The sequence below is a fragment of the Trichomycterus rosablanca genome, chromosome 13 (genome assembly GCF_030014385.1).
Source record: "Trichomycterus rosablanca isolate fTriRos1 chromosome 13, fTriRos1.hap1, whole genome shotgun sequence".
Classification (NCBI taxonomy): domain Eukaryota; kingdom Metazoa; phylum Chordata; class Actinopteri; order Siluriformes; family Trichomycteridae; genus Trichomycterus; species Trichomycterus rosablanca.
Genome location: NC_086000.1, coordinates 312,410 through 326,404, shown reverse-complemented (window position 1 = coordinate 326,404; position 13,995 = coordinate 312,410). Strand labels below are relative to the sequence as shown.

The window sequence follows — 13,995 nt, the reverse complement described above, 5'->3', positions numbered from 1 at the left end:
GTTTATCTGAGAGACCCGAGCTAACGTCAAGGCATTTTAACTGTCGTGAAATGCTGCAAGACGACCTTCTGCCACCAGATGGCAGTAACCTTACGCCATAAGAGTGAGGTCACTGTTCGTCACACTACTAGCTAATGCTAAATCCCGAATAAATGTTTACATTTATTAATGTAAAATTATTTAAATATTTACACGATTTCAGTAGTTTTCATTATAAACTGCACTGAATAAAGTAGCAACAATTTTATAATGGATTTCTTTGTAAATTACAAGAAATAAACATGTTTTTGAGTCGTTAAACATGTATGGCAGTTAGATAATCAACTGTTGGGCCCTTGAGCAAGGCCCTTAATCCTCAATTGCTTAGACAGTATACTGTCACAGTACTGTCAGTTGCTCAGGATAAATGTGTCTGGTAAATGCTGTAAATGTAAATGAGCCCACTACCTTACAGTGAGTTTCTGAGTTTGAGTCTTAGGTGTGCTACGGTCCTGACCGGGACCTCAACAGACACAATCAGGTTTGATAGAGTTTCTCCTTATTGCTGCCACAACAGCGGCTCCTGCAATCTGGTCTAGGCGTCGATAGTGTACAAATAGCTCGACTCTCCGTACACAATACGACTCTCTGTGAGGATCCGCTGCTGGCCAGGGTAAAGAAATAACCGGCGAATTCAAGGCTGTTGTTAGTCTGCTCCCCTCGGCCAGCGTGAGGGTGGTGCAAGTGGATAGATTTACATTTGCAGCATTTAGCAGACGTTTTTATTTAAAACATCTTACGGAAGAGCCTCGTGCATTTCCTTACACACAGATGATCATCACTGAGCAAACGTACAACATGGCCAGAACAGAAAAGCATTTACTGAACCACACAAGTCTGAACCATGTTAGAACAAAAATACAGGTCGAGAAGATGAGTAGATAGATCGGTTTCCTCAAGTGCTTAGTGAGGAGCTGATGAACGTTGGCTGTTCAAACAGACTGGGAAGATCTGAGTGCTGGAACAGAGAAGAACCTTGATGGCCGAATCGAAGACGACTTGTGGCTCAAGGGAAATGTGGTACAAGGTTCTTCTGCACTAAACGACCTTCACCAGGCTACAGGAATCCTGTCCTGTAAATCCCCCCTTCACAGGGACCCCATTCAGAGTTTGGACTCAGCTGGAGAAGTAGCGCACCCCCCCGCCCCGCTCTCTCTGTTTCCAGATGTGGAGCGTGATATATTTCTGTTCCGTATCAGCGGCAGTGATCTTGGCGCTGGTGCGCTGGTGTGTAGTTTTTCGGAGGAGGCCTCTGTGCCGTGTGGATGGTGTGTGCTGTCTGCAGATGGTTTACACTACACATTCCTGAGCATTGCTGCAACGCTTCTAATGGGAACGCCGGCGTTTATGGAAGCACTTTACTCAGCTGCTGCAGTTCAGGCCTCACCTCGTACACACGCTGGAGACGGGAGGGTCCACGGAAAGATTCGGAAAGTGGGCTCTTCTGTTTATCAACACGTAGTTCCGTTCCAGCGTGGGGCCACGGGGCCGAGAGATCGACAGCGCTTCACAGCCTTATTTTTAATTCCTGCGTTCGACACGATCGACATTCCGTGTTTTCCGAGCGAATGATTGAAACCAGTCTGTCTGAACCACTGGAATTCTCCTGCGTGTCAGATATGCGCACTGGTTAAAATGGTTTAAATGTCCGTTTGATTTTTATAGCGCTCACAAGCACCAACGTCTAACAAATAAAGAAGCACAAACATTTACAGACTACAGTAAAGTCGATCAGTGAAACTTTGGAACATTTTCTTCCTTTTTACTCCTGTTTACTAAACGTCCCAACTTTTCTGGAAACGTGTCTTGTATTTATTGGGATTTGTGGAGGTGAATGAATTTAGAACTACGACTTCTGCTATCAAACTTTAGTACAGTTTTTACTTTTGATTCCCTTCCGGATGCACCCCTCTTATTCCTGTCCGGGCTTGGGACCTGCACTTAGAGCACACCTACCAATGGTTAGGCTGTTTTCTCAACCTTGCAACCCACCCACCCTCGGATATTAGCCAGTCATGTCCATGCAGATGCCCAACCGGCTGATAGCACCGCTGAGATTCAAACCCTGGATCCACAGACCTCAGCAGTATTGGTTGAGTGTAGTTTACTGCTGCACTACCACAGTTTATTAACCCTCAGATAAGGTCCCAGTATAAAAGTGTCGCAGATCTGAGGGTTCCTGTCCAGGCGCCTCCCGAAATAATTCCCAGAGACGCGTCTGTGCACGTAAACACACGTTTTATTTTGTTGTTCGACATAATCAGTGATGTTGTGATTTTCTGGATTTCCTCCGTCTGCAGTGATCGATCATTCATTGTGTTCATCAGCAAAACAGGAAACATCAGCGCTGAATCTGAGGAGCAAATCCTCGAACTGTCCTCGAACCCATGTCCATCCGTCGTGAGAGTGCAATGCATTCTGGGAAAAGAGACACAAAAAAAAAACACCCACACACACGCACACACTCACACACACACACACACATGCACACACACACACACACACTCACACACACACACATGCACACACACACACACACACACACACACACACACTCACACACACTCACACACACACACACACACACACACACTCACACACACACACACACACACGCACACACCTTTCCATCCCCCCGTTGGTAGGAATGAGCTCAGAGTTTTGGACGGCGTTGTTTTTCTCCGTATGAACCCCGTGACCCCGCCCGCGTATACGCTCACTGTTCCATATAGAGCTACAGAACTGAGCTACACCGGCACCTCTGCACCCTGTTCGGCACTGCAAACCTTCAACAAGGAGCCCCAACAGCACTGTACCTACTGTCAGTCACAGTGCTGCTTTGCTCTAAGTTGATGTTTACATTACATTTTCAGCATTTAGCAGATGCTTTTATCCAGGGGTCTATCTAGGGGCCTCGCTCAAGGGCCCAACAGTGCCAACCTGGCAGTGGTGGGGCTTGAACCAGTGACCTTCTGATAATTAGTCCAGCACCTTAACTGCTCTTCTTATGAAATAATGAAGAAGCAAGCTAACCCCAAATGATTTCATCTCGGTGTTCCAGCAGGACAACCACCCAAAAACGTTCCTCAGAAGGTTCTGGAATGTTCCTCACCAAAGTCCTGACCTGAACCCTGTGGAGAACGTACAGAAGGTACCACCCAGCTCGATTCAGGTCACCTGGTTACCAAAATATCCAAAGTTCTTGGACATACTGTACACCTGGAACATTTTTGGTACCTTGAAGACTTTGGGACCTTAAACTGTTTTGGGACTGCCCTGAACTCAGACTGAGGTGCTGAAGGAGAACTGAGGCGGTTTGTGCTCTTTAATCTCCCACCACGTTCCCACAGCTCCCTCGTTCTCGTGTTCTCCAAACATCCTGGATCAGACGTGGTTCTCGGGCCTGGTGGTTGTGTTAGAGTGAGAGTAGGTGGTGGATCCTTTGAAGTCGATGTTTAGGTGGGCGTCCGAATACTTTTGGCTCTGTGGTGTATGAAGCTGCTTGTTGTTTTGGCTGCTGAGGATCTAAAACTTCCTGAATGATGAAAATTCTGTGAAATGCTCATGGGGTATTTCCACACTCATGTGTATGTGTATGTGTGTGAGTGTGTGCGAGTGTGTGTGTGTGTGTGAGTGTGTGTGTGTGTGTGCAGGAGCTTTAAAACAGGATGAAGAAACCAGAATAGTTTAGAACCGGCGGGTTGAAACCACATGGTGGTGGTAACACGGGCGTGTCCTCATCATCCCGGACCAATCAGGACGCCCGACTGTCCACACGACCCGTCACATGACACAGCTGGACACTGAACGGCCGAAAATATCTGGACGCCTCACCGTGAGCTTGTCGGTGTTAAAACAGAGCGACCTCTGTCTGATCTTTTCAGGCTTCCCACAAGTGTGTCTGTGGGAATTTGTGCCCATGTGGAGCATGTAAATGATGACATATGTGTCTCTGTGACCTGAACTGACCCAGTGGCGCCGCTGCCAGCGCTCGTGGCGGTTCCTCTCCTCACTGTGGTGGTGTTTTCCTCCTGAACCTCTCCACAGGGACGGAGCTTCATGTTTAGACTGAGTGTCTGTGAGAGGCTCGGGTTTGAGGTCATGAACCCAGATCCATCTGTGGAGCACCAAGAGCAAACAAACCGTTCAGGGAGAAACCCTCCAGCGTATTCCTCCTACTGCAGACACACACTGTGAGGAACACTGAGGAGGTTCTGGAGATCATGGTGGAGGGTAGAAGGTGGAACACTCGGACTTGCCATAAACAGACGTGAAGCCTGGACGATGAAGAATGACAGAAAGATGCATCCAGGCTGAGAAAACTCTGAGAAATCTCATGGGAGGAAGATGATCACCACTGAGCAAGTGTAGGAGGCAGCCAGAACAGAAAACGAGCTCTTGAAGCACATCAAGTCCTGCAAAACCTTGAAGGACTTGTGGAAGGACTCAGAAGACGAGGAAGACCAAGAAGATGGGTCTCCAGGTCTCCTCTCCATTCAATCATCTGATCCTGAGAGCTGCACTGGCTTCTGTTGGACGTTGAGACCAGAAGATCCATGACGCTGTAAGTTTGGAGCTGTTTTTGGATGGTTGGCGACCCCGGGACGTCTCATGAGCGTTTCTTCATGTCTCAGTCTGATAGCTTCCACAGAGCAGCACAAACGCCAGAAAATGATTTTTGGCGGCATTTGCAGACACTCATCCTGAGAGCGCTGTGTGTGTGAGTGTGTGTGTGTATGTGAGTGAGTGTGTGTGTGTGTGTGTGTGAGTGTGTGTGTGTGTGTGAGTGTGTGTGTGAGTGTGTGAGTGTGTGTGTGTGTGTGTGAGTGTGTGTGTGAGTGTGTGTGTGTGTGAGTGTGTGTGTGAGTGTGTGTGTGTGTGTGTGTGTGTGAGTGTGTGTGTGTGTGTGAGTGTGTGTGTGAGTGTGTGAGTGTGTGTGTGTGTGTGAGTGTGTGTGTGAGTGTGTGTGTGTGTGAGTGTGTGTGTGAGTGTGTGTGTGAGTGTGTGTGTGTGTGTGAGTGTGTGTGTGAGTGTGTGTGTGTGTGTGTGAGAGTGTGTGTGTGTGTGTGAGTGTGTGTGTGTGTGTGTGTGTGTGTGTGTGTGTTAGATCAATAAAGAACAAAGAATGAAGCTCTGACTTCCAGACTGTTGTGGTTCAGGATCGTAATAAACCCTCGGTTCAACACCACACCCCCACAGCCCAGCACCAAACCAATCACGATCCAGCACTTAGGGCCGAGAAACAATCACCTTCTGGTTCATTCCAAACGCCTCACAACCTGACACCAAACCGCCCATAACCCAACATCAACCAATCGAGGGTTCCATCCCAAAGTACCTTTAGTGCAATAAGAAAAGATCCCAGCCTGGTACCAAACCACCACTACTGGCTCAACACCAAACACCAAATGTTCTCCACATTCTCCAACATTCTTCATGTTCTTCTACGTTCTCCATGCTCTCCTATGTTCTCCACATTCTCCATGCTCTCCTACATTCCTCATGTTCTACTTTCTTCTACATTCTCTTATGCTCTCCTATATTCTCCACATTCTCCATGTCTCATATGCTCTCCATGTTCTCCTACGTTTTCCCTACAGCTCCCATAACCCAACATCAAGCAACTCAGGGCTTGGTACCAAACCAAACCTAAAGTCCAACACCCAACACCCCACAGCTTCATGGTAAACCACCCATAACCCAACATCAAACAACTTACAGCTTAAATTCAAACCATTCCTGGACCAACATCAAACAATCCAGAGCTTAGAACCAAAGAACCCATCACCCAACACCAAATGATCCCACAGCCTGTTGAATGTAAACATCAACAACTGTGGCTCAACACCAAACAACGTACAGCATAAGAGCAATCCAGAGCCTGGTACCAAACCACCAATAACCCAATTTCAAACAATCCAGAGCTTAGAACCAAAGCACCCACAGTACAGAACCAAATGGTTCCACAGACTGGCACCAAAGCACCCATAACCCAACATCAATCAACCCTGGACCTGGTTCCAAACCAGTACTGATGGCCCAGCACCAGACAGGAAACGTGTGTTTGTGGTTTCGGTGTGAATCTGCTGCTTCTTCCTGTATCGCTGAACCTTTTCACCCCAATGCAGGAAACACTCGTCTTAATCCAAACACTCAGATCTGCTGTTCAACACCACGTTTCCTCCCAGCACCTCCACCGGGACTCAACCCTGAACCTGATCCTCAGATCACCCCCGTCTGTCCTGCTCACATCCACACAGTTAACTCAGCACCACCAGTGGAGATGTGCAGGGTGATGGGAGCACTGGTGAGGGATCTGTTAGATGTCAGGACTTCGAGATGACTGAGACGACCGGGTTGAAGATTCTACCGAACAGCAGGGGGCGTCACAGGCAGGCGTGGTCGTGAGTCCCCACAGCGGTCAGAGTAGGGACGAGCCCGAGGACGTGAGGGTTGTGGAGTCTGGTACCAACAGAAGATCTACTGTGGATCAGACAGAGTTCAGCTCGGTTGTGTACGTTGGACGTGGTGGGGTACGTCTGAGGTGCAGGAACACAACATCAGGGTAAAAATCTGCCCCACGTTGCTGTTCCAGACCGGAGCTGCGGTGGAGCTCAGCAGAGTTGAGCCAGCGGTTAAATAAATGTGTTCTGAGCAGATCTTCTTCCAGAGAACCTCCTGGATCAGATGCCGCTGATTCAGACGTTAATCATGGAAAGCTGCAGAACCCGACCCGGTCCGACGCATCGAGAGGAACCACGAGCCGTGGAACAGTAGAAGAAACATCACACCAGGAACTTCTCTGCTGTTCTGAGTGAAATGCTGGTGTGAGAAAGTATTTGCACCCGTTCTTTTAGCTCACACTCGCCTACAGCTCACGAGTTCCTGCCTCCACTCTGCTATCAGCCTGTCGGGCGTCTACACAGACTCACGTGTGTGTGTGTGTGTGTGTGTGTGTGTATGTATGTGTGTGTGTGTGTGTGTGTGTGTGTGTGTGTGTGTGTTTTAAGACAGAAGAGGAACCGGAGAACAATACGTGATGATAAGCTCTCCTGACCGACCCCAGACCTTCACTCAGCATCAGCAGTGCATCGTGGGAAACGACAGGTCAGCGTCGGCGGTCCGGTGGAGTCCGTCCTCATTTTTGGAACATGACAGGAGGATGTGCTGGACTCAGACAGGATGATGGGAGTGGTTTCCTCTCTGATGTTCAGCTGTGAAGGACAGAAATGTGGAGACGGTTCTGATAATAAACGCTGCGCTCGGGCCCCAGAATCTTCAGGGTCCCATAAGAGTTCAAGGTACCAAAATCTTCACAGGTCAAGACTTTGTGGAGGACCATTCCAAAACCTTTGAGATACGTTTTCGGGTTGTTGTCCTTCTGAAGGTCTTCAAGGTCCCAAAATCTCTTTATAGCATTTGTAGTATTTATAGCACTCAGAACAATCCCTAAAGTCCAGAACGTTCTTCATGTTCTCCATGTTCTCCATGTTCTTCTACATTCTCCATATTGTCCTACATTCTCCACATTCTCTTACACCTTCTCCTTCATGCTCTCTCACGTTCTCCTACATTCTCTATGTTCTCCTACATTCTTCAGGATCTACATTCTCCTATATTCTCTCACGTTCTCCTATGTTTTCCATATCCTCTTACACCTTCTCCTTCATGCTCTCATACATTCTCCATGTTCTTCTACATTCTTCTACGTTCTCCTATGTTCTCTCATGTTCTTTCATGTTCTCCAGGCATCTAAGCTGCACTAAAGCTACATCAGTGCGTGTAATTTTGATTTGAACAGATTTGGAACCCACGTGGACGTTCTCAGCTCTGAAGGTCGTGTGTGGAGGAGTGTAAACTGTGCCAGGATGTTTGAAGCTGATGTTCATGCATCTCTGGTTGTTTTTGTGGTGGTTGTTTGGTTGAATCCCTCAGACTGATATTTTGTGTGTTTTTTGGAGCCTGGACCGGTCGTGAGTAATGAGAAAGGCATGCTGGGTAACGCTGCTTCCCGCTGTGACTCACGGCGTGTAGAGAGAAGATAAACACAGCGTGCTGTTAGCGCGGCGGAGTTCTTTTAACTAACAGGTACAAATTCCCACAGGCACAGTCTTCCACAAAGTCTAGTAACAGTCTTACCTTGTACATCTAGTGATGGTGGAAACGTCTGCCTGAGAGGTTCAATCACTGACTGGTGGACGTGGTTCCACCTCCAGAACTCCAGAGAACCACTTCAGGCACTCAGAACAATCCCTAAAGTCCAGAATGTTCTTCATGTTCTTCATGTTCTCCTACGTTCTCTACATTCTCCATGTTCTCATTTACATTACATTTACATTTTCGGCATTTAGCAGACGCTTTTATTCAAAGCGACTTACAGTACAGTGACAGTATAATGTCTGAGCATTTGAGGGTTAAGGGCTTTGCTCAAGGGCCCAACAGTGGCAACCTGGCAGTAATGGGGCTTGAACCAGCGACCTTTGGATTACTAGTCCAGCACCTTAACCGCTAGGCTACACCTGCCCTACTTCTCCTACACCTTCTCCTTCATGCTCTCTCACATTCTCCATGTTCTTTATGTTCTCCTACATTCTTTCATGATCTCTCATGTTGTTGATGTTCTCCATGTTCTTCTACATTTCCTCTCAGCATGAAGCTGCAGCGCTGGTTTCCTTTCTGACCCTTGGAGATGAGACCACTGATCCACGCCCTGTTCCACGCCCAGATTCAGGACCTGAAGTCGTCTGGACGTCCTTGTTATTTTTGGACGAGGTCACAGCTGCTGAACCACTGCAGTCACAGTTCTCAACCCCGTGGGCCTCTGAGTGTCGTAAAGCACGTCTGGTTGAAGATCAGATCTTCAGGTCACAGCGCTGTGGGGCACCAGTGGCGGCGGCCGGCGGATCAGCGCGACAGGAAATGGCTCGGCGGCGTCTGATTCCTCCCCGGAGACGCCGACGTGTGAGCGCACGCCCGACCTCATCCGCGAGGAGCTGGAACGCAGCCCCGAGGCTCCCTGAGGATCTCACAGGGGTTCCAGCTCTGGGACGAGGAGCCCGTGTGGGGGCCCGATGGAGAACAGCGTTAAAAACCAGCGACCGACGCTAACGTAGCTTTAAATGTTCCAGCTAACACTTCAGACGGCTTTATTGATTAGATGTGGATCTAAAGGTCATCAAGGTTACGTCCTAAATCAGGGGGGTGAAGAAGAACCCAGCGGCCCCTCTAAACAGGTCCTGAGATGGGAGAACATGTTGAACAGACGGTTTCCTCCTGCAGCCTCCACAGATCAGCGGCGAGACGGAAGCACCGCTGAGAAAACTGCAGAAGAACCTCTGAAGATCTGAAGGCAGTTCAGTTTGGTTCCTCCAGGTTCTTCAGATGTTTCCACCTTTAATAAGCAGCAGAACTGAATCCAGCAGTTTATTTTAATGAACTTTATTTTGATTTTGATGAAGGAACGTTTCTTGAGCTCGTTGTGTTGCTTGCAGGTTCTTTATCTCCTCAAGGTTCTTCAGCTGCTCGCTCGGTCTCTACAGCTTCAGCATGGAGAGCGGGGGCACGGGGCACGGGAGCGCCGGCGGGCATGAACACGCCTACACACACACACACACACACACACACACACATATGTTAGAGGAACACTCCAGCCTTCATCTGCTCACTGTGATGAAGATCTAGATCTGATAATAATCCACCTTGAATCTCCACCGAGGTCTCCCTCAGTCTCACAGTCTCACTCCAGTTGGTTTATGAAGGTGGGAGCAATCAGAACATTCTGCTGCTGCACAACTTCATTGTAGGACGACCTGTAGACGTTCTCCACTTTCCTGGGCACCACCTCCTTGTCCATGAACTCGGTCAGTTTGGTCATCTGGCCGATTATGTTGCCCACAACCTCCTCTGAGTCCTGCTGCTCCCTCAGCCATCACAGCCATCTCATCCAACCGATTCTGCACGATTCTGCACCACGCGAAGCCAACCAAGTTCCTTATCAATGTCGAACAGTTGGCCAAATGGCAGGTTCGGCTTCTTCTCCACCTTGTTCTCCTTGAGGTTCTGCTCCTCCAGGCTTTCTTCTTCCTCTGAGCTCTCCTCTTCCTCTGAGCTCTCCTCTTCCTCTGAGCTCTCCTCTTCCTCCAAAGCCCCCCAATTGTTCATGTTCCTTGTCAGGTCTGGCAAGTTCTCCAGTTTCCTGGGCACCACCTCCTGATCCATGAACTCGGTCAGTTTGGTCATCTGGCCGATTATGTTGCCCACAACCTCCTCTGAGTCCTGCTGCTCCTCAGCCATCACAGCCATCTCATCCAACCGATTCTGCACCACACGAAGCCAACCAAGTTCCTTATCAATGTCGAACAGCTGGCCAAAAGGCAGGTTCGGCTTCTTCTCCACCTTGATCTCCTGCAGATTCTTCTCTTCCTCCAGAACCACCTGATTGTTCTCTTTCCTTGTCAGGTCTGAAAAGTTCTCCAGTTTCCTGGGCACCACCTCCTGATCCATGAACTCGGTCAGTTTGGTCATCTGGCCGATTATATTGCCCACAACCTCCTCTGAGTCCTGCTGCTCTTCAGCCATCACAGCCATCTCATCCAGCCGATTCTGCACCACGCGAAGCCAACCAAGTTCCTTATCAATGTCGAACAGCTGACCAAAAGGCGGGTTCAGCTTCTTCTCCACCTTCTCTCGGTCTAGGACTTGGGTGTCCAGATCCACCTGCAGCTCTTCTGGCTCTTGGACTTGGGTGTCCAGATCCATCTGCAGCTCTTCTGGCTCTTGGAGTTGGGTGTCCACATCCTCCTGCAGCTCTTCTGGCTCTTGGAGTTGGGTGTCCACATCCTCCTGCAGCTCTTCTGGCTCTTGGAGATGGGTGTCCACATCCTCCTGCAGCTCTTCTGGCTCTTGGAGTTGGGTGTCCACATCCTCCTGCAGCTCTTCTGGCTCTTGGAGTTGGGTGTCCACATCCTCCTGCAGCTCTTCTGGCTCTTGGAGTTGGGTGTCCACATCCTCCTGCAGCTCTTCTGGCTCTTGGAGTTGGGTGTCCACATCCTCCTGCAGCTCTTCTGGCTCTTGGAGTTGGGTGTCCACATCCTCCTGCAGCTCTTCTGGCTCTTGGAGTTGGGTGTCCACATCCTCCTGCAGCTCTTCTGGGTCTTGGACTTGGGTGTCCAGATCCACCTGCAGCTCTTCTGGCTCTTGGACTTGGGTGTCAAGATCCACCTGCAGCTCCTCTGGCTCTTGGACTTGGGTGTCCAGATCCTCCTGCAGCTCTTCTGGGTCTTGGAGTTGGGTGTCCAGATCCTCCTGCAGCTCTTCTGGCTCTTGGAGTTTGGTGTCCAGATCCACCTGCAGCTCTTCTGGCTCTTGGACTTGGGTGTCCAGATCCTCCTGCAGCTCCTCTGGCTCTTGGACTTGGGTGTCCAGATCCATCTGCAGCTCTTCTGGATCTTGGAGTTGGGTGTCCACATCCTCCTGCAGCTCTTCTGGCTCTTGGAGTTGGGTGTCCACATACTCCTGCAGCTCTTCTGGCTCTTGGAGTTGTGTGTCCAGATCCACCAGCAGCTCTTCTGGCTCTTGGACTTGGGTGTCCAGATCCACCTGCAGCTCTTCTGGCTCTTGGACTTGGGTGTCCAGATCCATCTGCAGCTCCTCTGGCTCTTGGACTTGGGTGTCCAGATCCATCTGCAGCTCCTCTGGCTCTTGGACTTGGGTGTCCAGATCCACCTGCAGCTCTTCTGGCTCTTGGACTTGGGTGTCCAGATCCATCTGCAGCTCCTCTGGCTCTTGGACTTGGGTGTCCAGATCCACCTGCAGCTCCTCTGGCTCTTGGACTTGGGTGTTCAGATCCACCTGCAGCTCCTCTGGGTCCTGGATCTGGTCCTGCAGAACCTGTGTACTTGGCCCTGCTTCCTCTTCATTTCCCATCATCATCACCACGCTCGTCTCCTCCTGCTGCTCTCTCTTTTTGCGCCTCTGCCACCATTTCTTCCTCTTCTTCTTCTCCTTCTTCTTAGGTTTGGGTCTGGGTCTGTCCGGCTCGTCCTCGTCGGCCGGGACGCTACAACAGCAGCACAGCTTCCTGAACCAGGACATTGTAGATGTTGTCGCTTCGATGCTCAGACTCAGAATGAAGCAGCAGCAGCAGCAGCGGTGCTTATATAGGAGCCTGTAGAATGTTGTGACATCATCATGATGTCACAGTGTGAGCTGGAGCTGAGAGCAGAGCAGCACTCAGTCTCACTAACATTCACCTCAGGTGTGGCCACGCCCACACATCTGTACAGCTAAAAGTATGTGACCCCCCCAGTGTAGAGCTGTGTAGCCTGTTACATTATTATTATTATTATTATTATTATCATTATTATTATCATCAATTTTATTATTTTATTTATTATTATTATTATTATTACTACATTATTATATTATTATTACATTATTATATTATTATTACTTTTATATTATTATTATTATTATTATTATTACATTATTATATTATTATTACTTTTATATTATTATTATTATTATTATTATTATTATCATTATTATTATTATTACATTATTATATTATTATTACTTTTATATTATTATTATTATTAATATTATCATTATTATTATTACATTATTATATTATTATTACTTTTATATTATTATATTATTATTATTATTATTATGATTATTATTTTATTATTATTATTGTTATTATTATTATTATTATTATATTATTATTATTGTTGTTATTATTATTATTATTATTATTATTACTATTATATTCGTTAGAATTATTATTGATTATTAATAATTGTATTTATGTGTTTATGGGCTCTTGGATAGTGTCGCAGTGACATTACACTAACCCACTACCTCAGGGATCCAGTGTTCATCTAGACTTTGGATCAGTGGCGGCTCCTGCCAAATCTCTTAGGGGGGGCAATTGTTGCGATGATGGCCAAGGTGACCGGTTTAAGGGGTAAATTAATGCTTAAATAATTAACATCTTAAGTCATCTGTCAGTTTGCCCTCACAAATAACTTTGAACATGGAGAGAGAGAGAGAGAGAGAGAGAGAGAGAGAGAGAAGCTTTACCATTAATCATAAAATTTAGTAAAGCCTTCACACTAACAATTTAATTCAGTCTTCATCAGCATTTTATTTTAGGTGCTAGCTGCTCCAACTAGGGTTGCCAACTTTCAGAACTGTGCAACCCAAAATATAACGAGTCATGCACAGTTTTATTTAAGCTGTTTAACATTTATTATTTTTATTCTTTATAATAATAAATCAAAACCATATTTTAGGCAAAACAACATGCATAAAGAACATCATGTAACATTTTTTCTCAACAGTGTAAACAACGTTTTTACATGATCCATCACACAGACATGCAGCCCCGGTTCTGGACTGCGTTGCTTAGGAGGGCAGTGAGAGAAGTACCGACCCTGTTACTTTACTTTCTCCCTACACACGGCGTTACTAAGACTAAAAGTGAACACTACTTACAATAATAACCGAACCCCTTTTAATTCCCGCGGTAGCAGCAGTTTCCTTCTGTTCCATACACATCGCCCGGTCTCAGTCTAATCTGCAGCGTTTCTCTCCCATTGATAAAAATACGGAACACCTCGTTCAGTTTCCAAATAAGGAACGATTACGTGTGACGCAGGCGTGTAAGTGCGAGCCCCCCCGGAAGTCATTCAAAATGCATTACAGTACCTGCAATACGAAAAAAAGAGCTTTAACATGAGAGTCTATGAGAGCGATCTGGGGCGATTCTGAATACGAGCCTGATCGCCCCGAAAGTGGCGGTACTGTACGGAACACAACTCCACGCTGATTGGACTACGATATTCCGAGACAAGACAGACTCCAGAACAGTCACAGACAGTTTAACACTGGTTGAATGTGATAGAAACATTTATTCCCTTTCGCCCTTTGGTGGTGCGTCGCCCGATCGCCCTA

At 47.6% G+C, this 13,995-nt stretch overlaps 1 protein-coding gene across 1 annotated transcript; it reads right to left on the bottom strand.

Moving 5' to 3' along the window:
• Window positions 1–9,477: 9,477 nt before the first annotated feature.
• Window positions 9,478–12,153, bottom strand: LOC134325385 (probable serine/threonine-protein kinase kinX). Its single transcript, XM_063007558.1, has 2 exons — window positions 9,738–12,153; window positions 9,478–9,635 (listed from the first exon to the last, which is right to left on the bottom strand). Exon 1 carries the CDS (start codon window positions 12,130–12,132, stop codon window positions 9,979–9,981), a length of 2,154 nt encoding a protein of 717 aa, XP_062863628.1. The 5' UTR covers window positions 12,133–12,153; the 3' UTR covers window positions 9,478–9,635; window positions 9,738–9,978.
• Window positions 12,154–13,995: the final 1,842 nt, after the last annotated feature.

Coding starts and splice junctions, on each gene's coding strand:
- LOC134325385 (XM_063007558.1), bottom strand. CDS start 12,132: ATGTCCTGGTTCAGGAAGCTGTGCTGCTGTTGTAGCGTCCCGGCCGAC.